The sequence below is a fragment of the Coturnix japonica genome, chromosome 8, assembly GCF_001577835.2.
Source record: "Coturnix japonica isolate 7356 chromosome 8, Coturnix japonica 2.1, whole genome shotgun sequence".
Taxonomy (NCBI): Eukaryota; Metazoa; Chordata; class Aves; order Galliformes; family Phasianidae; genus Coturnix; species Coturnix japonica.
In genome coordinates this window covers 4,686,780-4,712,972 of record NC_029523.1, presented here as the reverse complement: position 1 = coordinate 4,712,972, position 26,193 = coordinate 4,686,780, and the positions used below count along the sequence as shown (strand labels likewise).

General features: G+C 43.6%; 1 protein-coding gene across 9 annotated transcripts in view; it reads right to left on the bottom strand.

Moving 5' to 3' along the window:
- RABGAP1L (RAB GTPase activating protein 1 like) overlaps window positions 1–26,193 on the bottom strand; it is a 160,482-nt gene that overhangs the window by 36,196 nt on the left and 98,093 nt on the right. For 8 of the 9 annotated variants that reach the window (XM_015869566.2, XM_015869565.2, XM_015869563.2 and 5 more), the window contains 2 exons: window positions 17,693–17,734; window positions 4,099–4,227 (listed from right to left, as the gene is read on the bottom strand). In XM_015869566.2, coding sequence (XP_015725052.1) covers window positions 4,099–4,227; window positions 17,693–17,734 — 171 coding nt within the window. Of the gene's footprint in view, window positions 1–4,098; window positions 4,228–9,483; window positions 10,151–17,692; window positions 17,735–26,193 lie in introns of those variants that run through there. The other variant, XM_015869568.2, reaches the window with a different exon arrangement.

Genomic DNA, 26,193 nt, shown 5'->3' with positions numbered 1-26,193 from the left:
GACAGCCATCTCTGTAGATCGTCTGTAACCTTGTAATAACCATCCGGCAGTACATACACAAATGGCAATACCTACTCCAAGTAAATTTAAAAGAAGAAGTAAAAGAAAGAGCAGCTTTCCTAATGCTTAATCATCATAAGAATCTTAGCTCACCACACAGTCTGCTCACTGGAAAACCACATACACAGAGCTCAATAAATAAGTATTTCTTAGCTGAAACTGATTTCAGCTGATGGCTTCTTCCACACAGTTGACACTTATCACTGAGATGACAGAATATTAAACATCCACATCCACTGCAGGCACTCCAATCTGACTGTCAGATGCCAGGTCATCATGCACAAAGCCAAGCAGGAAGGAAGAAGCTGAAGGTGAAAACAGAGCGGGCATCAAAACCCATTGCCTTCCTATGGCAACAACAGGATCCTGTGCTTTGGAGATAACAGCACCGACATAATAAGTGGAATTGATCATTGGCTTTTAATAAGAATTCATATCCAGGCACAGCAAAGTTTTTTTACAGATCTAAACACTATTCTTTTCAATTTGGTTTGGCCTTATCTCAAGAAGGTGATAAATCTTCTGCACCAAGAAGGTGCAATCTTCTTCCTGCCCTTCACAGCAGCAGATGAATTGGATGCACTGTGGGTAGAACCAGAGGAAGAAGAAAGTTGTCCAGACGCAGGGCTTTCTGCTCCATCCATGGACTATTATCTGACTAACCAGATAAATACACAAACACAAAGAGACAGAATGTCCTAGAGAGGGAACAGGAGAGCAAGAGAGCTACTTTTCCTTCTTTCTGCTGAAATTCACAAAAATCAGTGTGTAATTCCTTGTTAAACCACGCCTGCAAAAACTCGCTTCCAGATCAGACAGCAATACTGCATCCACGTCAGCACGGTACCAGCTTTGAAACTCCAGTTTGAACACCAAACCCTGCTACCTAAATGGGCTGAAAGCATTTGGATGGCGAAAATCTCACAGTGAGACTCCCACTGTCCCAATCTACAACTCAACCGACTGAAGCCAAGTGTAAGAACACCAGGTCATTGTGGACTGGAAGACCAAAAGGAAAGAAAGGAGGAAAACCTCCCAGATATTATATCTAAATTTTCATCATTTGCCATTTTTGTCTTTAATAAAAGTTTTATTAGCCCTTAAATTAGCACCTGCCACCCTACTCAGAGAATTAAGGCCTTTGCTTTGTTTGAGTGACTCTGAGCTGGGAAATCTGTGCAACAGAGGTCTCCATCTACCCTAAGAAACTCAGCAGAGACCTTCCCAATTCAGCCTCCCTCAGCTGAACAAACCTTGCATTCTGCAAATGTGGGATATAATACATCAGCCAGATATTAGTGGGACCTTAACTCTGCACCTGTGTAACACACACACACGAGAAACAAGAGAAAGCTTCTTAGGCAATATTATTTCAGGGTATGGAGCCCCACAAAACATTCCTCAGCCATGGAATGCCATCCACCAATCAGTGCCAATAAATGCAACAGTTCTTTCTAATTCCATTGATTTCAATCACAGCGATTTCCTCACTGATAAGCTATGGAAATTCAGACCTGGTGAGTAACCACCATGGATAACCCTTAATTGAATGAGACAGCCTCTACCACACTTTAAATACATATTTCAGTTAATGGGAGCTTTTTCTTTGTATTCACAGAACAGTTCTCAAGGGAGAGTCTGATGCTCATTCTTTCAGATTTGCTTTAAAAATAGGATGACAAAACTACTACTTCCAACACAGCACCTTCAAAATCCAAGGGTTAGCTCCTGAGATCCTGAGTTAAACCACAGTGTGAAGGAGAAAAACACACCACACATTTTCTCATTTGCCTTCTCTAGAACCATGATAGGTAGAGCTCAGGGTAAAATACATGGGGGGGGGGGGGGGGAAAGGACCAAGAGGTGGATTATTACTTGGGTAAGGTCCTGTTTTGTAGCAATGCAAAACAGACCATGACACTCTGGAGAAGACAGATCAAGAGCATGAAGCCTGGATGCATCACAATTTTGATCTCAAGTTGTTATGCCTCAGCCATTAGTTTACAGTCCTGAAACAATCTCTGGCACTTACTGTGTGATACTTACCCTAAAAACATCTGGTGTTTGGCCTACAAATACTAACACATGAGTGAGAAGCAGTGACAGACACATGGTGCCCAATTTATTCTTTAGCAAGTACATGGTTGGAGGTCTGTTTGTTGATAGTTTTTTAAACAGAACAGGTTTTGCTGCATTCAACAAGACAGAAAAATACCCTTCACACAACCTCTGCATTCTATGTGTATCCTCTTCTGACAATAATTATCAAGACCATAATTTCCTATTTGACCATGTCAACTTCTGTAATTATTAGCTCCTGTTTGTACACCTATGCCACAATTATAGTATCTAATTACAGAACTTCAGACCTTATAGAAGATGCTGTCCAACACAGCAGGGTGAAGGACAGCTGGCTGCTCAGGGCCACTTGTGTTGCCAGTGCCTCCTGAGATGGAGAGTCCACAACCCCTGGGGCAAACCATTACTGTGACTGATCACCACTCAAGTCTGAGAAGATTAAACAACCCCAAACCACCTGCAACTTGCTGAGGATGCTCCTGCTCCATTCTGCAGGCTGCCAATGAAGCAGCCCTTGGGTACAGCTGCCAGTCACAGCCACTGATGCTGGGCAGCTCAGCCACATTCCAGTCCACCCTTTGTCCACCAACCCAGTCCACGCTTCAGCATTTTGTCTATGAGGATGTCATGGTGTCAGAAGTCTTACTGCGCTCATCCCCTACACCAGCCACCTCATCACAGAAGCCACCAGTGTGATTTCCCCTCCATAAACCCACACTAATTACTCTCAATCAGCTTGCCCCTGTTCAGTTGATTTTTTTTTGATGGGCGATGAAGCCCATCAAATAGTTCCCGTGCCACCTGCAGCCAGAGGTTTACCTTCTCTTCATTCAGACTTAGCTCTCTAGAGACATTTTGTTGGCAAAAGTGAGAAAAATTGATCCAAATCTATAACAGCTGTGAACATGAAGTCAGTCCAACCCCCGTGTTCTAATGTGACATGGAGCTGACATAGCCAAGGCAGCACGGAATGCCTCAGTAGGGATGTATAACTGACCAGTCATTAAGAGCAAAAAGATAATTTGACTGTGCTTGTTCAGTTACTCATTGCTGAGAGCAGAGCAAAAAACTAAACATGAAACATCCAACCATCTTTTACTCCCAGGAACTCTTTCAGCAGCAGAGCTCAAATCTCAAATCCAATTTTCATAAAAGCTTTGCACAGATCATCTCCGTTTCTGGCTGGAATCATCATTAGTCTGGCAAGCTCCGCTCTTTGACAAGATCAATGTTTTAACCAGAATGGAAAGAGCTCTTGCTTAATAAATGGTGAAATTAAGCAGCACAAAAGCAAATGCATAAATACATGGAGAGATACAAGGAACAGCTGACGGTGAGAGGATCCTTCTGTCCCCACCATACAGTGCCAGCTCAACGCAGGGCCACACCAACAGACCAGATATCAAAACCCTAGACATAATCCAACAACATAAAAATCCCAGAAGAAATGCCCAGCCTTTCAAATGACAGTTTTATGAATGTCTATAGCCCTTTTTAATAGATTTCCACCAACAAAATGGAGTCAGGCTCCTCTGGTTTGCTACCACTCATTCCAAGCCCAACACCAGCGCTCCAGATGTTCTCCAAGGCTCCCTTTTGGCAGCACAGCTTTGGATAACAAGATTTTCCATCTCAGTAAGCTTGATAAGCAAACAGGATTTCAGTTTCTACTTCAATACAACTGTATCACACAGCAGCACTTTGCAAATCAACAGCATCAGGACAAAACAAATAATTATGACCCGTGACTACGTGATTATTCGATTTATTGTGCTGCTGCTACCACTGCTTATATAGCAATCAATGAATTAGAGAGTTCTGATCATCCCATTGTTGGATCACGAGTTTAGTATTCTAATAACAAAGCTTGTTGAAAAGCAAAGAGGGAAAAGTTCAGCGCTGTACTCTTTTAGCATTGCACCTTACTTTTGCCATGAGCAGAAACACAGACTGCCTTACCTTGATGTTGCAGGCTTGTTCCATCAGCCTCCTGGCGTTCTCCTCAGCTCTGTACCTCTTGGGCAACTGAACCCTGAAGAATTTTAAAGCTCCTTCGAAATCTGCTTGTAGAAGGTCCTCTTTGGAGGTCTGCAACCGAACACAAAGAACTGCTCTATAAACGCTGAGAACATTAAGTCATGCTGTTTCACCAGATTTGTCATTTACTGAATGTATTCCAAAGCACTGATATTCACACCGGCTCAAAAGACATCACCTTTGCTGTCAACTCTTTAAGTCCTATCTCATAAAACAAACCAGAGCTTAAAACTTAGCTGAGGAACGCTATGCAGAGAGGGGCAGCCTCTGCCACACACGGATGTATGTTGTCCTTCTGTACCTGCAGGGTAAGAAAGTGATTCTAGCAAAGCCTGTCAAGCTGCAGCTCAAGGAAGAAAAGAAAAAACAAGGAAAAAAGAAACAAGGGAATCTGTAATGTTTTTAGAGAGCTTATGCTTTGTAACAGCGCTGGCTTTTATAACGCTGCTCTAAGAAGACAATATATATATATATATATGGATATATATGGTTGCAGACATTAACAGCAGAAGCAGAAATGCATATGACTCATAGGAGGCACCAGCAAGTCAGTGTGCAGAAGTCTGTGACACCATTTCTCAGAGAACACTGTGCCAGAGAACGTTTCCCATGTTTATTTCTATATCTGTCTTAAGGCTGTATTCTCGCTGTGGTATCGAGCCTAACAGGTCAGAAATGTGAAACATTCTGCGCTAATCCCATTCTGCTGCTGAGGAGGAAATATGATTCATGACTCAGGGACAAATGAATTCATTTTTGGAGCTGCAAGAACTACACAATGAGATCTTGCAGCTAAACAGAAGCCTTCAGACAGCTCCCTTAAGAGGCTCACAGAGATCAGACATGCAGAGAACACAGGCAGGATGTCACCTCAAAACAGGAATTCTTTACGAAGCAGAAGGAATAAAGAAAACTGTGCCAATGTACAGCAGGGTGAGTCAGACCTTAGTGCCATCACTGACACGTGAGGGACAACACAGCCCCCCCATAAAGGCAAACTGCTGGATGCCAGCTCAGGCACTACATGAGGAAGAAACCTGCACTGTGCATGGTTATCCATCACATATTCCAACAGATTATTATACTGCATGCCCTGCTGAGCACTTACTAATAGCTTCTGCTGCATTAATCACAGAGTGAGGAATCGCTAAGTGCAGCTGAAGTGGCTTTGGAGGATCTGTTTCCCTGCAACTGCAGGATTCACAGAATCTGCTCAGAGTTCCCTCAAGATCTGTTGGGTTCTCCCTTCCTTGGCAGCCAGGAAGCCGCTGGGTCATCCCTGCAGGCACACAAGAACAGCTGCCATCAAGATGCTGATGAGCCCTGCTCAGCTTTACAAATGAACACATCCACTTCTGCCCACAGTAATTTGGCAGGAGGGCTGCTTGGCCGAGGCAAGGCCGATGTCATGTTGACAGCAAGCTGGTGCTGAGGTATCCAATGAATCAGACCCACCCGTGAACACAATTCTCGCCAAGGCATCCGATTCCTCTTCTGAAGGCAGTTTTCCATCTGGACCAGGTTTGCTAGGGCAATGTGTGCTATGCCCCACTGCAGATGAGCTGTGCCAAAGCAACCACAGGGCACAGCATCACAGCAGTGTCATGACACAGCTCTGGACAGTGTTAGCTGGACAGTGCTGATCGATCATGGAGCTGTTAAGGCTGGAAAAGCCCTCTAAGATCCCCAAGTCCAACCCCATCCCAACATGCCCACTTCCCCCATCCCTCAGTGCCACATCTCCACAGTTCTCCAACACCCCCCAGCATGGTGACCCCAGCACTCTGCGGGCAGTAAGTGTTGGATGCTCAGCTTAATTGAAAATGACCGCCCTCCTCTCTCAGCAATGCTGACAGCTGTGATCACTATATGGACCAGAAAGGTTTCCCTATTCCACTGTAGATCTGCCTTACTGCATTCTTGTCCTCACAGCCCTGCAGCCCAGCCACAGCTCTGAGGAAGCTGCTAGGGGGACAGGGGCAGCCTCTAAAACCCCATTTTGCTGCTGTTATTGATTTCACAGGCTGATTGCTGTGGCTTCTGACACAGTGGGAGGATGTTTTCAATCACAGCTCCTGGACAGTTGCTCCTAGCACTAAACAATGGAGCACACTTGTTGTCAGAGTTCCACCTTTTTAGTAGGAGCTGAGCTGCTCTAATTTCAAGCAAACATTTTTATCTGAATTGTATATTTTGCTTTAGCTTTCCAAAAAATTAACATCATGAATTTTGGGCTCTTGTATTTCTTTACCTTTAAAAACATTTAAGATCAACACTTAAGTTATCCCACCAAACCTCAGAGAAGCAAAGGCACCAACCCTTTATATCCATAGCACTTCATTAAAACAAACAAATACCAAAAAAGACAGAGGCAAATATATCAGAACAACAAAGATGAGTAAAAATTCATACTTGGAGGCAGTTCTCCCAGGGTTCCTTTTGTATCACTGCTACAATGACTCTGCAACAGCCCTCAAACCAATTACTTTCACAACATTGTAGACAAGAAATCAAAGTAACCTTTTAAGACCAATGTTAACTGGGCCATCTATTTTGTGTGTATATATATATATATATATTTGTGTACATTATGCAAACAAACCTTTTCAGGTACTAATTAAGAACAGGAAACAACAAAAACCAGTGTGTGTATATAAGTACATATGTACGTGTACTTAGAAAGAGGGATGGATGGATGTATATGTAGTCCAAGAGAAGTACGTAGCATTGTTGATATTCAATGATTCACATTTTGTGACATTTTGTGATCTTAATCTATAAATCACAAAGACATTCCAGGCCCTTCTGGCAGCTGTTTGACTGGCAGGGCTCTGTAAATGTGCTGGTTCCTATCACTCAGCTCAAGGATCTCACCAACAGCTTCTTTCCCTCAGCCATCTGTAGGCCTAATGAGCCGCTAATTCCAGTTTGGCAGGTACATGGCACTGCTGTGCACCTGGGGACCCCAGGGCATTTTTTAATATTCGAGAGGTAATTCTTAAATAATCATATTTCTGTTTAAAACATGTGTTAAAAAGACAGGCATAAGAGGAGACTCATTGAGATCTATGCACTTCTGAAGTCTCTGCTTGCCTCGTAGGGTTTGGTTCAATGTCTCCTCAAGTGTCCTTCCCACATATTTCAGTAGATTCACAAAATGGCCTGATATGGAATGGCTGAAAGGAAGGAAAAGCCCTTTTGCACAAGTAGCAGGGAAGCTTTGAAGCCTACAGATGAACTGCTGGGAATGTGCAGATGATTGAAAAGCATGAACAGAAAACCTGAGCTCTTCTTTGTAACAGACTTCAGTAATAGTGGGTTTATCTTATTATTACCACTATCTTCTCAAAATGCTGAGGGAAATGTGATTAAGACAAAGGCCTGGCTTTTTTTTCCTTTAATTTAATTTTGCCATCTTTAATTATTCGTTCTGCAGTCTCATTCCTCATTGACTCTCCCAACTAAATCCCCTGATCCCAGCTGCAAACTAAGGGAGCAGAAGAAACTTCCGATCAACCACACTGAGTATCCCTGATTTAATTCTTCCTCTTTTATCCAAATAGATTGAACAATTCCATGGTAATTTCTACAGAATTAAGCATACATTGTATTTCTGTTTAGGATTTCTATGGAATGCCAGTGAGCGTAAACCTCCTGTTGCACAGCCTAATGGGCATGGAAGAAGAGAGCCACTGGAAGGCAGAGGAGAACCCAGCCATACTCATACTATCATACATCCTACCAGTAAATCCAGAATGCTTTCAAGTGACCCTACAGTACTTTATCAGACCATATTTAATCTTTAACACACCTAGATGTGGTTTTAAGTTGCTGCACCTCTGCTCCAAACACCACCGGTGTTTGCAGATCCAGACTACAGAAGGTAACGTTCCATCTGCCATCTAAAATACTGATGAATGTCAATCAAACCTCTTTAAGAGAACAGGCATTATTAGCATCATTTTGCCCTTTTCCTCCTTTTTTTAATAACCGTAACAACATCATTCAGCAAAGCTTGTTGTCCAGGTGATTAAGTCCACCAATTTCCTGGTATTCCCTACCTGGAGGGCCAGTTCCAAAGCCTGATGAATCAAGTGAAAAAGCCTAGTGACTCTGTCTCATCACAAACCAATTCAGAACGACCTGGCAGCCCTCTCCCAGGAGATCAGCAGCACTGAGGCTGCAAAATGGGGTGGAGGAGTGCTGAGGAGCAGCAGGAGCCATGCAGGCACTGTGCTCACACACAGCATCTTCAGCCACACGTTATCAGTCCATGGCTACACCCAGTTCTACAAGTGATTGCAGACATACCCAAACTGCCCTTCACTTCACTTGCAATCTGTGAGCTTGTGAATATTGCACCTGTCATGTTATGACACTCGCAACACGCAGGTGCAACTAACCACCCTTCTTTCTTCCTATTATTTCCCGTTACTCCAACGCTGAGCATCTTACACCACCACTCATCCGAGGGCGCCGCAGAACACGCCACGATGGCTCAGCAGCACCATGAAAATACACAACAGGTCACACAAACACAGCACAATATGGGGCTAAACTGGGTGTGGAAATAAGTCGTGGAGCAGCAGCAGCTGCCTTTCCTCAGACACGGCTCCTAAATGGCATTTTGGTGTGTTGTGCCACCCAACCCCAGGGCAGCACCCAGAGCACACCCAGGGCAGGGACCAACTCTGCATCCTCTGCTGTTCAATGGCTTTGGGTGTGTTCTGTGCAGCAGCAGTGATGATGAAAGTGCACTTCTCAGTGCCGTAAGATGCCACACCAATTTCGGGCCATCTCACAGACAGACATCATTTGCTATGACAGATAAAAAACAGCTTTAACGATTTATCTCCCAGATCATTCCACACAAACATTTTGAACTTCTTTATACTTAAATTGCCTTACCAAAACCAAACACGGAAACCTACCATACACCACATCTTTAATTGTTATGATTGCCTAAAATGTTTAAAACAGAACTCTGATGCAGCTGTGAATTAAAGCACTTTCCAGCAGCACCTGGGAGAAGACACAGAATGATTATCAGGAACCATTACAGAACTAAGAACAAAAGCATTCACCGCTTTAGGACATGTTTTATGGGAAGAGCCCTGGTTGTGACTGCAGGTATCACAACACCAGCCTTGCTGGGTATAGGGAACAGTCAGCACCCAGGAGCTGGATTGAGAGAAGCCAAGAGAGCTCTCCCACTTCCATGCAGCATAAAGAATCCCAGGGGAAGCAGGTTTGAGAGGGAAGATGGCAAATTCACAATGACTTAATGTGAAGAAAACGTGATCTCACCGCAAGCAGCCGAGGCACAAACAGGCGATGCCCCATCCCCAGAAGTTCCAGCACCCGACATGCATACTCATTCACCAGCTTGCTCCTCTCGTCATGCATGTCCTGGGACTTTTTGACAGGCGGGGTGAGCTTGGCAGCCGGAGTTTTGCAAGGTACCCCTTCTTCCATCAGCAGCAAGTAGTAAGTATCCAGAGTGAGAAGAACAGGCTTCTAACCCCAGTTTCCAGAAGTGCAATGCAAGGTGAGGTGAGCCAGCCCCGGCTCTTGGAAACAGGCTCAGATGGGCGTCTACAGCTCAGAGCAAGAAAAGCATCTTTGCTAAGAATCGAGGAAAAATATCATCCACTGTGTTTGCTCGGGCTGAGTCCAGAAAGGATGTGAAAAACAAACCAAAGAAAACATGGATCTAAAATGTACCCAAAAAGGCAGGAAAATGGCAGAAAACGAGTGTGGGAGAGCTCTGATGCAAGAAAGGCAAAGGAGAGCTCTCAGGGCTCAGTGTGTCTGAGGCTGTGTGTGAGAGCAGACAGCAGCAGCGATAAGAGCAATAAAGCCGGGGCAGTTCTGGAGCTGCAAAGAGAAAAGGATGAGCTCATTGCAAGCTCGGGCTGGTGACAAGCGTGGCGGCGGCTGCTGCTGCCTCTCGCTGTGCATCGGCAATGAAGGGATGGGGAGGAGGGGGCTGGGAGGGGGAATGAGCATGCAGTGTGCGTCTCAGGGGAGAATGCCGTAATAAGAAGCCAATAGTAAGCGGCGGGACGGATGGGCTCCCCTCCCCTCCACCTCCCATCAATCCCACTGTGACAGGCTCTGCTGCTGGATCCCAGGCTCACGTACACGAACGGACGGCATCCTCGATGGATGACTCGAAGGAGACTGCCAGGCAGCGCAGGGACTGCTGGCTGACGTGCTGCTGAACAATGCGGACACAAAGCGTACTACAGAGATGGGCAGGTAGGGCTGGGACCATCGCCCCTGCTGGACTGGAGAGGAGAAAGGACGCAGCAAGAGGCTGCTGGCGAGGGAAGGGCAGATGCAGCAGATGCAGCCAGCTTTGCACGGCCTATACAGTGCTGAATGAAACAACCAACCATCACTTCCAGCCCTGCCTTCTCCTCATGCATTTCTAAATCTGGAGACGGAGGGCTGGGAGCGGATGATGTCAGTATGTGCTCTGAATCAACCCTAGCAATTAACTGCACGTTCATCAGGAAAGCAGTGATGTCACACATCCGTGGTCCTGCAGCTCCCCAGGTGCACTGACCATCTGCTTGGGGACAAGGCAGCACATCACTGCATTCACAGGCCTGCATTCAGGCAGTGTGCTTTGCTGCCCCTCTGCACTGCCTAGCTGTAAAATGGGCTCTGTAACAAACAATGCATGTTTCCATCACAGAGTATAACCCGCTGTAAAGAAATAAAATCGTAACATACCACAATGAGCTCGAGACACCTAAACCACAGTAATTGAAAACGATTCTGATCTGCACAATTTATATATAAAAAAATCATGTGTTTCATCACATTCTGAAACATCATGTTCAGGTAAAATAGTGACACAGAGTAAAACTCCATCAGCGTGCAGTTCCAAAGACTACAGCTTATCATCTGATTAAGTATGATGTGTGTAAGCCAGCAATGTAACGCTGACTGGTTATTCACCATTGGTTGAATTATCACCTTACTAAACCATTTGTGTAGGGTAAAGGGGCTTAAAGAAAGAAGGTAGCTTGATATTCAAGAAGCATCAAGATCCTGTCCTCAACATGCGACTGGAAACATGACTCAAAACATTAAGGAGGAAGAAACGAGAGCATTACACGGTGTGATTTGGGAAACAAAGAAGAGACAGAAGAAACCAGAAGGGACAGAGTCACTGGGGACCAGGCACAACCTGTGGGCAGAGCATGCAGAGCACCGGCCGTGTGAAAAGCCTTCCATTCCTCCTTGCATAAATCAAACTTAACGAGATTTGGTTCACTGTGGGTAAGATCCGGGCTTATGAATAATGGAATGAAGTGATTATTAAATAAAGTCTTTAATTCTAGAAAGTTATAATAGGATCCAGTAGTTAGAGGCAAAAACCAGATGAATTCAGGTTAGAAATAAGGTTCACGCTTTTAGGAATGAGGAAAATTAACTACAGGACAAGCATCCCAAGGGATGTGATCTACTACCATCATTACAGTTTCTACATCAGCCCTGGATTTCTTCTTTAAAAAAACAGGTTTTAGATACCCTGAAAAGTTTCAAGGCTTCATAAAAAACCTGAACTGCCAGCTGAAATCCATCACTCATTGTTTATTACAGAGCATGACAGTGACCCGGTCATTAGATCTGCAGGCCGAGACTTTTCATACTCCCATCCATTCTCAGATATTTCTACATCCTAATTGAACACTGCATCTTACTTTTACTTGTGTCTGATGCACAGTTGTGATTTGCCCTTCATGCAGACCTCACTGCTCTCATCCATGCCTTTGGCACTGCTCTCAGCTCTACCATTAGCTTGCTGCCCTGGATTCTTCAGCAAGGCCTGGCTGAAGTCAACATAAAAACCTGGAAACAGCCCAGGAGGCAGTAACTGGCACACTAAGAAGAATGCCTTAGGGTAAGCACACATTACTAGAGCTCTGAGTTCCAAGTTGGAAGCTATCTGGTCTTTTAAGTATGTTTGCATTCTTTTTCTGGCCATGAAATACCTGCTCACATGGGCACTGCTGCCATTAGGTCAGCTCAGACACAGACAACAGAGGTCCACTGAACTCTGACTAAGTGGCTCATGGAAGAATGATCTTCATGCAAAGCATAAATTTGCTGTGAAGAGCAGAGACTTGCCTACCTCCCATCACTTTAAAATTACAACCCTATGTAAGTGCTGAGGATTCTGTGATTCCTTTCTCCCTTTCTGCACCCTCACCCTGCCCACCCATTCTCCCAGTCCTATGCCTTCCCTCTGCCCCTGTCCTTCTGCAGAAGCCCTGCTGGCCTCACCTCCCATCCCATGCTTCATATCCACAAGAATATCAATTTCTTATGATAATGGAGCATGCTACTGAAAGGTCAGTACTGAGATAAACTGAACATTTCCTTAATTGCTTATATCAACTGCTAATTGATCAATGCCTATGTATGATATCATCTCTCTTTTACATGTCAACTATCCATAAAAAAACCGAACTGGGGTTTTAGTGGCAAGAATAACTGGCTTTGAAAAGCTAAACAGAATCTAAAACTTGAAAAACAAAAAAGAAAGCTCTCTTTCAAGTTCTTCTCTAGGAAAGGATAACACAAACCCTGCACCAGAACAAATCTGAAAAGCAGTAAGAATTACAACGTGCCTACAACGAGTGCTTCACCTCTCACCTTATCAGAAGTTACTTTGTCCTGCCTGTTTTTCAGGTCCAGTTGCAACAGAACAATCTGAATTTACTGAATTTTACATCTCTTAACGTTATCAGAGAGAACACGACAAAGCAATTACTTCTCAAAGCAGATTCCAACTCAGTGCCAGGGTCTGTGCTGGTTAACCTGTTCTTAGATGGCTTGGAAAAGAGGATGAATCACAAGGTGACAGTGTTGGCAAATGCTACTGAATTATTCAGGGCTTACAGTAAAGAAGAGAAGGACTGTAAGAGTCTGAGTGACTGTGCAATAGTGCAGTACATGAAAATTCAGTGTAGATAAGTGTAAATTGTTGCAAATGGGAAAAAAAATCTATCATTTTTACCTATAAATGACAGCTGATAATTGCCACTCTGAATCTTGGCATTACTGTGTGTGATTCAAGGAAAACAGCACAGCTGAGGTCAATAAAATAAGTCAAATGGCAGGAATTAATAGGAATGCAAGGTAATTTAAACTCCAAGAATGCCATTATTCTACAATACAACTCCACAACATGCTTTCATCTTCCATATTACGCACTACTCTGGTACTCCTACCACAAAAAAAGAGATAACAGAGACCAAGAAGTATATAATGAGAGAATAAGGCTCCAAGTGAGGAGATAAAAAACAGACTCAAACAAACAAGCCTGTAAAATAGACAGCTGATGAGGGATACAACGAACCTGTAAAATAATGATGGCTAGGAGAAAGTGAAGAGATACAAGCTGTCCAAAACCCCTTTCAACCCCACTTTTTAAACTCTAATGCCCCAGCCTAGAGAGCAGCAAGGGGTAATATCAGCAGCATATGTGTGTGCTGGGGGATAAAGGCAGCTTCATTTTGGCTTACAACGCAAACTGCAGAGCTCCCTGAAGAATCGGGTGTACAGCTCATCCATAAGCAACAGAATCCAAGGCCAGTGAAAATCAGTCACTGCTATGTCAATGTTTGCTGTGTCCACTTCTCATGAGGATAAATTTCTGAGCTATATCTTTAACGCTGAGCAAAATTTCAGATGTCATTTTGAAGTTCTGTGTTGGTAATTCAGGAGGTAAACGATGGACAAAACTCAGAGCAACCATTAGAAATGCTGCTTACATTTGGCTGAGTTCAAGGAACAATATACATAAGTACTGACTTGAAGACAACAGGGCACTGAAGTGAACCTCTGCTAAAGCAGTTCCCTGCAGTGGGTGGCATAGAAAGCATCCAGTTGGTTCCTGAATATCTCCACAGAAGGAGAATATGGAACCTCTCTGGGCAGCCTATTTCAGCCCACTCACAGTTAAGAACTTCTCTTATTTGCATGGAACTTCCCATGTTTCCATTTGTACCCACTGCCCTTTGTCCTGTCACAGGGCACCACGGAAAAGGCCCCATCTTCTTGAGTCCTGCCCTTCAGATACTGATTGGCACTTATACAATCCCCTCTCAGTCTTCTCTTCTCCAGGCTATCTGCCAACAAAGAAACCAACCAGCTGATGACAAAGGAGATCTGAAAGTATGTTGGCACTGGAATGCTTCGTTTTCCTCTTCTAACAGCCTTACCAGGGATTTTAAGTGAAAATACCAGTGTGATGTTGCTTGCAGAGCTGTCTGAAGCACGCTATTCTCAGCTGCCTCTTTCAGCACTGGGTTCTTCTCCCACCTCAATGCTTTGATGGTAACTGATGCTCAGAAAAAGAAAAGCAAGCAATGTCTGCACTACCAGCACAGCTGAGTGAGTGTTAATTCAGGTGCAGTCTCAACGTGATGTAACCCAGTGATTAATGCCAAGCTGTAAAATGCTGCCACCAGCTGGATAGAGAGGCTGACGGTGCACTGATAAGCAGCACATATTGGAAAGCAGAACGTTGGGATGCTACGGCAAATGAAGGCTGTTTTGCCATCAGTAAATCAGATTAATGCCCTGCCACAAAGGGCGGCCTCCACTGCTAAGGAGCTTTAATCCATATTGTTGCATACCCAGAAGGTGGGAGGAGGAAATGGAGAGGACAGCCCTGGTGCCTCAAACACATGTTCATTTTCTGAAGAGCACGGCACCGAGATATCACGGGTCATTGGTCACAGAAGCAGCACTGCTGTTTCCAAACCAGAAGCCACTCACCCTAAGCACAAGCAGCTGGCAGGAATAGTGAGAAACTGCAGTGAGTTAGGGGGAACTCGAGAGAAAAGCTTTCTGTTGCTATTTAATGGGGGACTGAGGGGCACACACTTCACAAAAATGCAAGAAAAATGGCATTTATGGAATGAAGACTCAGATGTTCCACTGCTGGATAATCTCTTCCTCCAAACTAAATCCAAGAGGTTGAGGATGAGAAAACAAAAGCTCTGTTTTAAGACAGAACAAAACCTAGGAATTACGAGGGTGGCCAGTGATAGGACAGGAGGGAATGGTTTTAAACTGAGACAGAGGAGGTTTAGGTTGGATCTTAGGAGGAAGTTTTGCACCCAGAGGGTGGTGATGCACTGGAACAGGTTGCCCAAGGAGGCTGTGGATGCCCCAGCCCTGCAGGCATTCAAGGCCAGGCTGGATGTGGCTCTGGGCAGCCTGGTTGGCGACCCTGCACATAGCAGGGGGTTGGAACTGGATGGTCATTGTGGTCCTTCTCAACCCAGGACGTTCTATGATTCCATGAATTGCTTCCATTCACTTCAGAACCAGCGACAGGCACAGCCTTACAACCTCACAGCTTTCAGAGCTTTGTCTCTGCAGCACTCACATTCACTTTCTGCCATTTAGAACAACCAGCAAACTAAAACACATCATCTCTAATGACTGTAAGGGGTTATGAATACATCTGAATAGGAAAAAAATATTTCAGGTCTCCGCGTTTCCCTCCATAAAAGAATAGCAACCCACGCTTGCAATCCAATCATAATGCTAATTTGATGACATACAGTCATCAGCTCTGTGATGGTACCACCACGGAAATGTGCTCTGATGTGAGTGCATCTGATTTAGAAACTGATCCTACTTATCTATGTCTTTGTAGCTGGTACTGGCTGTGGTATAGCATCATCTGCTCAGGATAATACCTCCCTTCCCACTCAGAGCCTAAGACTGATGGAGCAGATACAGCACCCCGAGTAAGTATTAGACCTGCTACATGCAGAATTAAAATCAACTTGCAAACTCTTCAGATCACAAAGTAGTTACAACAAAACTGACAACATCCTTCCTTGAATTTTCCTCTCCTGGAAAGGCCAAAGAGAAATGATCAACTGGAAAAAAAGCATGTTGTGGAGTATATATAAGAACAAGGAAAGGACTGAGTATTTTCTGTTTAAATAAACTGGGGTAATTTTCTGGCATTACAAAACCCTTATTCACTACTCCAAGTCTTATCGTGTTTCCTAAAGATTTATTCCGTTGCTAACCTCAGTTCAACCGTCTCCAGCAGCAGCAGCAGCAGGAAACACAAGGCAAACAGAACTGCTGGGTGTACACCCATAGTTTCCAAGCCAGACCGCAGAACTATGTGGAACTGAATTCTAATTTCCCAAAAGCCTTGCCAGCCATTTTCAGCTCAGCACAAGCACTCCTCCTTTTCCTTTTCCTCGGCTGAACATCCATATACTGGTATCTCTTTCCAGGTTCTGATCCCAACTGGTGGCTACTTGGAGGCTCGGTCTCACCTTTTCACTCTCTCTCATGCCAGCACCTGCTATGCTGCCCTTTAACCATATGGGCCATAAAAAGCAGAAAACAGAAGCACCTCCCTGGCTGCAAATAAGTTACAAAACAGGCAGAAAAGAATGCACACTCCTCTCAACCCCATCCTTCTTTTTCTTGTACATACAAATTTAGATTCCCGTGTGGGAGCACTTCCCTGGAAACATACATTAACCAACATTTCAGCTTATAGGCTGGTTCATTTAATACGTATACTTACATTGATAATGACACCACCACTTGATGCTGACTGTGCAACACAAGTTACTTGGGACCTTTCCTTAGCATAAATCTACCTGCTGTCTTATACTTACCTGTGGTCCCCCACTTAGCTTACTCTTCCCCAGGTGATTGCCTGTGCCCTGAAATTTGCAGTGCAGCATCACCACATATAAACAGGCAGACAGACATAGATGCACACAGATATATTCCTACTGTGGAGCATTTGGACCAGCAGGAGGTGAATGATCCATGTCACGGGGCTGCTGTGTCAGTACTGGCAGGCTGCTCTACCCTGAGCTTTGGACCAAATCACTTGAATTCTAAGGTGGAACTTCTAATTCTGTATCACATGCCCATGTAAGGGCTGCATTTGCACTAAAGCTGACTTGTGAAGGTTGATCCGAGTTCATTTTGAGCAGTCTTACTGCCATCAGAAGAGCCAATGGTTCACCTTCAGGTGGGTTTTTCTTGTGTGTGCTTCGTTGCTTTAGGTAAGCTCTGAGTCTAAACCAAAGATAGAAGCTACCCATTCCATAAAAGACTTCCATTCCTCCCTTGACATTGCAAATACATTTGACACCAAATAACATTCCAACACATTTCTTGAGTATTTATACGTAAGAATCCAGATATAAAATAAATATGCTGTGAAGTGAATCAGAATTGTTTCCTAAATAGTCTCATATGAGACACTTAAGTGCTAAGAACGCACTCCTTGTTCCATGAACTTTATGATATGATTAATTTTAAAGGGATAAACAAATCTATCATAACTGTAGTTTTGAAGACATTTCTACCTCAGTGCATACTTCTCCTCTGTTCTCTCTCCCAGAAGTCTCACCATGATCAGCCCTTCATTACACTACATTCAAACACTCCATACAGTTGAATAAGAAAAGCTTCTAATCAATGACTGACTTACCTTCAAGAGAGCCAGGGCTACGTGAAAGATTACGTTCATACCCTGAAAAATAAGAAGAAAGAGACTTCAATCATTGCCAGCACACAAATCTCTTTTCTCTGCTACTTATCGCCATGCAGCATCTTAACAAGATGCCACAAATCCCTAGGGAACCCCTTTCTTTTCCTCGCTACACTTCAAAGCTCGTCATTAAAGCTCCAAGGCTCAGCTTTCAAACTCCTGGCTGGGGAAGATGGAGGCTCTTTGGAGTTCTGGAATCTCGCTGTGCAATTAGTCAGGTGCTTTGCATGTCACAGGATGCCTCTCCAGCTCTCCAGTACCTGCCAATGCTGTTTCTCATCAGCAGCACAGGATATTGTACCAAGCAGCCCTTCAGGAAAGCATCAGAAATATTCGAGCTGGCAAGACTTTTCCCAGTAACTGAGAGCTGTTATCAATCACTTAATACCGTCAGTGTAATCTGTTGTGAGATAACAGCAGAACTTTGGAGAAGGGAGCCTTCTTCAGGGAGTTTCTGCTTCTGCAATGGAGTATTTTCCAAGTCTCATCCTAAAAGCACTTGACTACACCCCTATAAAAATCAGACTTTATGCACAGAGACTTTGGAGGCATTCCTGGGAACAAACTGTATTTCCTTCCTATAGGTGGTACAATGCCATGAAGGGATGTTGCTATTAATTAGTCTTGGAAATGCTACCACATTAGACACGCTGAATACTGCATAGTTCAGTCAGTTAGTGTGCATAGTCATTATGACAGACTGCCTTTTTCCACTAGAGGTCACAATTGCAGCAGGTCTGAGCCAAAAAGTGTTAACAGGAAACCCTTCTTCCAAAAGTGATAGCAGAGATTTCAAATACAGTCGTTATTTTGCTCCTCACACTTTGTTTTAACAAGAACAAAAGGTCTGTCTGTGAGTTTCAGTCATGACACTCAATCCCAGAGCACCTACAGCCATTCTTTCAGTGCACAGCACTCCCAGCTATATCCCAAACACCCATCGGAGGCCAATGCCCCATTGCATCCATACCCACCTGGTTAAGTAACTCACAACCACTGAGTCAAACCACAGACCTGAATGACTCTTCCTAGAGCAAGAAAGACTGTTCTGACACTGCCTTCTTTTTCATAGCTGTTAAACTCGGCTATCTCAGCTCATTTTTTCCAGTCTCTTATTTAAAATCCTACTTCATTTACAACACGTTGATTTATAAGATTCAGCGCTTAAACTCCTCCATCTATTTTAGAAGCAGAAGAACCAAAAATACCAGTGTGTACCAGACTTATAAATCATTGCTAGCAATATCCCTCCAGCAATTTTATAATGAAAACATGGAAGTACATGCAAATCACCCTCAAAGGAAAGAGGAGAGAGCCCATATTAAATAAGCTTCAGATAATGACTTTCTAAAACCAAAGGTCATCATTTTAACTGTGCATTTTGAAATAGCTGCCTTATTATCACGCAGATCTCAGTATTAGTGTCTTTGCAAACATGAAAGCTGTCAAGAATTACCTCAGTTTCTGTTTGACATTTAACAGCAAAAATGAAAACTAGATACATATATATAAACAAAAGCTGCCCTTAAAGCACAAGAATGGTGAGGGGTTTATTGTGCCCTATTGCTTCTCGTGCAGCCATTCTGTTTATCAACCCAAGAAGCTTTGCTGGGCAAACAAAGGACAGTGTGTGGACTGCACAGCTTTCAGGGGCAGAGATCCCAGAAGGAAGGCACGTGGATGTGCTCCTCCAAAGAGCTTGCAGCAACCAGAAGAACTAGCAGTTCCTACAATAACATGCCTAGAGGCTTATCTGTCTAGCTGAGTGTCTGTACAGTATCTCCCTGCTTCCATCAGGTGTTACCTAAGAACCCTCTTAAGCTCGTATACAGGCCTCCAGCACTCAAAAAGATCTAATTAAGCTCAGAAGCCAGCTCTTGTAGTGACAGTTGTTCACAGTTCCTCAACCCTCTGCAGCCAGAAGTACTCTTCCAGGAGCCCTCAGCTTGACTCTCTCTGCTCTCTGAAACAAGTTGGCTTCTGAAAAGGCCTGACATGAAGATGGAGAACAAGGAGCAACGAACAGATGGTAAAGATAATAGAATCACAGAACCATAGAATGGTCTGGGTTGAAAAGGACCACAATGATCATCTACTTCAAGCCCCTGCTACGTGCAGGGTCACCAACCACCAGACCAGGCTGCCCAGAGCCACATCCAGCCTGGCCTTCAGGTTCTCTGAAAATGATTTTATTTAGTGAGATCTGTGTGGCAGAAAGGCTGCTTATGTCCTCCCTTAGAAGTGAGGACATATATCTGTATCCATCCAGCAAACATGCCAGGAGACAGGAACAAAGGGAGCTGAGGGAGGGAGCAGCAAACACATTTAGGTAACAGGTAAAGCTCACCAGCACACTGAGGGAAGACATAAAAGTCAGGTCATACTGTTTAATCCCGTACTATTGGGACTACATTTCCATATGGGATTCCTTTGGGATTTTTCTCTCATCTTAAATCGTGTCTTAAAAGACAGATGCCTTGCAGGAACGCAGGCTACTTTACAGACCAGCATCCAACCCAGACCACCACAGACCTTCCTCTGGTTACAGGGCAGCACCTGTACAACATTTCCATAAATAAAAGGAATGAATCTCTTCAAGGAGAGCACAGGAAATTCATTTGAGTGTCCTTATCTTTGCTCCTAGATGTAGGCAACATGCCTGGGAAAGCAATGAAGGTATTAATACAATGATATTCTCTGAAGTTCAGCACCAGGTGGAAAAGGACGCCTGAGCACATCCTCAAGGGTGGAGGAATCTAAAGACTAACGTGACATGCCATCAAGAAGCAGTTAACCTGCTCCAGTCTTACAAGCGAGTTTTCCCTTTTTAAGGAGAGATTAGTTATTCCACTGAAGTTAATTTGACATTGTTTCATCATTAGAAAGTGCTTCATAATTATGCGTTCAGTCGCATACTCCCTTCAAAAGAGCCGTAGAGGGTAATTGGGGTTACGAAATCAAAAGGAGAATTACAATTCTATTGGTGTTTTGGATTGCTTCCAGCAAAACGTTTGTTTGGCATCTGTAACACGCCGTGAATACACAACAAACCTCAGGGATGTCACAGATACATTTACGTTGCTGACGCTGTACAATATGCTCTGAAGCCCAGATTTCTCTTTGTAAGTGATGCAGGCTCGGAGCACGCTCTGCAAAGATATGCACATTAATTTGAAGCTTTTACTCAGATGTACGGCTTGTGCTTTTATTCCAGCTCAGCGACAAGACAACGAAGGAAAGGAAAAGCTAACTCATTGAAATAAGGCATAAGAAACAAGGAACAGTTCTATTTACCAAGACTGGCTGCATCTGCACACAGCACACCCACATGTGTACATGTGCATTCAGCCACGGCTACTCACCTCAGTGACTGAATACCATTTGAATTATGGCCTCATTAGCCCAGCAGATCACAGACATGTATGAAAAGAAATGTTAAGTTCCACTGGAAAAACAGTTTGTAATTCCTGCTATAGAAGGCCAGAATAAGCTTAATTTCCAAATTCTGGTTCACTCCATAGAACTAAAAGCTACATAACCATGATCTCAATATGTGGAAACAAGCAAGCTGCTTTGTATGAGCAATGGACAGAGCTTTCTTCCTAGACAGTTATCTCGGAGAAAAACAAAATGCAAAGGGGTCTGACTTCCAAATTAGTTGACATCTCAAACTGGTTTTCCCCCAGTGCACCCCATATGTATTGCTCCTATAATAACTAACAGCAGGAAATGCTATAAACACATAAATGAAGGAAAGGAAACACAGAATTCTTCATCCTGATACTACAATGCTATGAATAACACAAAAATCCAATTAAAACCAGTTGACTGAACAATTAGATAAATAGGCATCATGGAAATAATGAAAACAGTGTCTTGAGATTCAATACTCATTGTGCCGCTTTTCTGTATTGTATTGCATGAAACGGCACATGATAAACATTACCAGACAACCATGAAAGTAAGATTTTGCATAAAATTGTGTTTGGTTGGTTGCTTTTAAAAGAAATGAATGTGATTTCAGAGTGCTAGTAAATATTTAAACGCTTTGTGTGACTTTCACCTCATTTAATGCTAAGATATTGCAATGGCTGGATGAAGGCCTACAGTGCTATGAGATTAGCCCTTTTTCTATTGAGTTCATGTGACTGATTTCAAAGAATAAAAATTACAGCCATGGGATTTTAAGGCATTTTCTCATACCCAACTGCTCCCTGGCATCTGGTGTTTCTGCAGTGGCATGCTCCCTGGAGGTGTTCAAGGCCAGGTTGGATGGGGCCCTGGGCAGCCTGGTCTGGTATTAAATATGGAGACTGGCAGCCCTACTTGCAGCAGGGGTGTTGGAGCTTCATGATCCTTGAGATCTCTTCCAGCCCAAGCCATTCTAGGATTCTATGATATGATTCTATGATACAAAAAGAGACCTGCAGCCAGGTCCTCCAGCTCCCCATGGAAACCGAGAACTGCCCTCAGACATGCTAAGATAAGCAGGAATCTTCCAGACCCCAATTTTCTTGATAAGAAACGATGCATGGGATTTGAGACATCACAGATGTGTGTCCTTCCCCTCTGCACGTTCCCTCAGTCACAGCACACAGGGGAAAACACACACCCGTGATAAAGCTCCCTCTGTGCCATCTGATCTCTTTCCCAGTATCCGTTCTTCATGACGTCTCTATCACAGCACAGCCCTGGCACTTGCTTTGTCACGCCTTCACCTTTATCACCCCTTCAATGTGACGTTTACTTTTTGATTTTATGTATTTCATCAGAAATTCAGGCCTCAGTTTCCAAGCACGAAGTGACGGGAAATGTTTTGGCACAGGCAGGCTGCACCACCCTCTCTTTTAAAAACAGCCCCCGAATTAGCTCAGCTTCCTGGATTTGTTCACGGAATATCACTTTGTCGTTTGTTATCCCCTTCCTCCAGTTATTTCTGAAGCACTTTTCAGCACTGCCAAGGCTGTCTGGAATATGCTGCTATCCCACTACAGCAGATGGCACTGGTGTTAAGTAAGCATTATGGAAATTTACTGTATTCCTAGAAAAATCAACCAAGTGAACATCAACTAGTAAGTTGCAAAATTACTTCAGTGGCAATGGGGAAAGGGATTTGGAGACAAACTGTGATATGGCATTAGCTGCCTCTGCCTGCTAAGGCACAAGTAGGTTGCTCTCTTGGATCCCTGTCTCCGCCAACTTCTCACCTGTATCCCAAAACATCTTCCAAAACAGAAGCAGGCTCCGTGTTACAGGACCACAACATTTATCAGCATCCCCAAAAAGGCACCTTCTGTTCACAGAAGTTATCTTGAATTGCAGATTGCCGTGAAATCGTTTTTCCTTTGCTCATGCTGAGTGTTTATCACCAGCCTTCTCATAATTGGGGATAAACAAGCTGCAGCTATGAATAGAAGACACGTACACCGTGGATGTCACAGGAACAGCTGGACAACGCAGTGTAAAGCATTATGTTAAACCTTGAGGCTCACCAAGAACCTCTTGAATGTGCTCTATGAAAACACTTCCCTCAATTCAAGCTGGAATTCTTACAAGTTCTCTATAGCTTTAAAAGTGAACACAGCATTTTGCGTTCTGCGCCCCCAGGCAATACAGAACGCAATGTTATATGCCTCCAATGTCTCTGCTGTTGGTTGGTTGGAATTCTGTACCCAAACACCTAATGCTTCTTATAACCTTTAGTTAGAAAATAACTTGCAATTCTTTATTATAACCTGGATGTTTTACACACGCTCATACAATAACTTTGGCATGTTTCTCCCCCATAAAACACAATCAAATACTACATTCATCTAAAATCCTTTTTAGTCTAATTTCTAGTAATGGAAAAAAGCCACTCATCATATAGATTAAGCTAAATTTTCATTTAGTATGGATTTATATAATTCATCTAAATACATGAAAGCAAAATATCCACTGTACTCCAGACCTCAGGCTTTTGCAGTGAAGGTGACGATGACTGACGTGTCAGCAGCTGCTTCATGATGCAGAAAAGTCACTTCTGTTCTCTCGATAATTGACACAAAATTCTGTATCTTTCTATAGCGTATGTATCACACTAATTGTCTATCATTGCTTTGCCTCACGATGTCTAAAGGAACATCTATTTCAGGAGATAAGAGACTGCACATGCTATATTCATGCATACATGTCACACTTTGAATTGAGAACGCTGCACGAGCGCCGCAATTCTTTTGTAAAAGTACTGCTGGCAGCAGCCTTGCAATGACAACTTCAGAGCTTAACACCAGTCCCGCTAAGTGTCATTTAAAAACACAGAGCTGTTATACAAGAACTTGTGCCTTACTGTATGGAAGGCCTCAAACCACCTAACGATCCATGCATCTTTTCTTTCTCAGAATAGCAAGCCTCGAATGCAGCAAATCAGTGCTACCCAATGGGGCACGTGTGTTGAGATCCCTTCCACCCGCAGTCTGAGATACAACCTCTTCTCTTTCTTCTCAAACCAATTAGGATCTAGCTGGAATAGGCTCCGATAGAAAGCCTTCCCAGACTATTCACATGGAAGTGCAGTGGCTTAGAGAGGCTTCAGGAAGGAGGCTGAGCTCCCCAGCGGGTGTAACACAAAGAGAAATGGACAGGAGGAACAGCACAGCTTAAATGCCAAAGCTGGACATCACAACAACATAAAGACAGAGCTGCTGCTGTGTAGTCCTGGGTAAGGCAGCCTCAATTCTCTGATACGAGCTGTACAAAAAAACAATGCATTCAAACACAGAAGTGACAGGAAAGCGGTTTTATCATTGTCTTTTCAGTCCTGATCCAAAAATCGCAGCTCTGCAGTCAAAACACTAGTTTTTGTAATGGACTACGTAATTACTGACACTGAGATATGTAAATATATGTACCAGAGCAGGAAAGGCAGCACAGAGGGATTTTTGAACACTCCTTGAAAGGAAAGAGACACAATCCTTATGTATTTCATATCCCCAAGACCGGCACATGAGAGTAGCCAGACACACACACAGCAGGTTAGCAATAGCATCTCAAAATGCCAGGTAAAGAACAGAACGTCAGCTTGAGCTCTGAACCTCCTTCAGTTTTGGCAGCACTGTATGTGTGTGTGTGTATATATATTCCAACTGGTTTGGGTATTTTCTTTTTTAAGAAGCAACTTCCATGAAATCAAAATTAAAAGTTTCTATGTAGCCTGCCAACTGTTTTCCTCCTCTTTTAAATGTCTAATCAAGGTCACTTGTTCAGTGCATCTAAAAGGCATTTTGATTCCAAGATGTAGATTCTAAAATGCAAGAGGAAGATAAATGTTAAAAAGTTAAATGATGCCAATTTTTTAGTCAACGGTGGGAGCAAGACAAAGCAGCCTCAGGAGCGTTCAATAGCATGATGTCACATGGATAGTTAAGACTGACAAGCCCACACAGAACTCTGCATTTCATCAACACAGTTGTTCTGTAATGCAAATAGAAATAGCAAAAGGAGACTAATGAAGTGGCTGAAACAAGCAGCTAACAGGAGCCTTGGAGGAAGCTCTTCAGCTGACACTGAGATGTTGAAATCTATCTGCAGAGCCAGGCTGAAAACTGATGTAATCTCATGGATGCTTCCAACTGGATCTAGAGGTTGGTTTGTTTGCTCTTACCACAGGCACTCAGACAACAAGTACTAAGCCTTACAATTAGCGCCATGATGGTATGGGTTACCTGCCTCCAAGCTGGCAAACTTTCAGTTTCTGCTCAAGGTAAGACAAAGAAATTCAAAACATCTCCTTTCTAGATAACCCTGGGTGACATATTCTGTCCTACGGTTATCAAGGCAGCATTGCTTATTTTTACATAAGTAATTCTGGGGTTGAATCTTCAGCAGCCTGCATATGGCTTAAAAAAGGTGAGAGAAAGACAACAGGATGGAAGAACTCAATCCTGAAGAGGCCACACTAAGTCCAAAACTCATGCAAACCTGAGCTATTTATTTAGTTATTAATCAAGATAGTTATAATGTGAGAATGATGGAAAGCCCTTGACTGTAATAGCACAAGCTTTGATGGGATTTTAAACATTTCCCCATCATTCCCATCCCAAATTCAGCTAATCCCATCTCCCTGGGATCCTGTGATGAAGGATGATCCACAAATGGTGTACAATGAAGGTTGACTTCCCAGCTGTGGAGCTGCCGTCCAGCACATGCAAGGGAAGCAGGCAGGCCTACCTGACCACAGCTGCACAACTGCAGTACTTCGAACGCTTCCTCTTCCACTCTGATCTGTAGTATCTCTCCCAGCCACGGTCAACAACTAAAACGACAATTCTCATCCAAGAGTTCCTGGGCAACCCAAACCACTCATCCACGATTCAAAGATTCTCATGGATGTCAGAGAACTGCCCTTGGAATGACCACTTTGCAGGTAGCAATGATTTAACCTTTTTTCCCCTTCCCCCAGT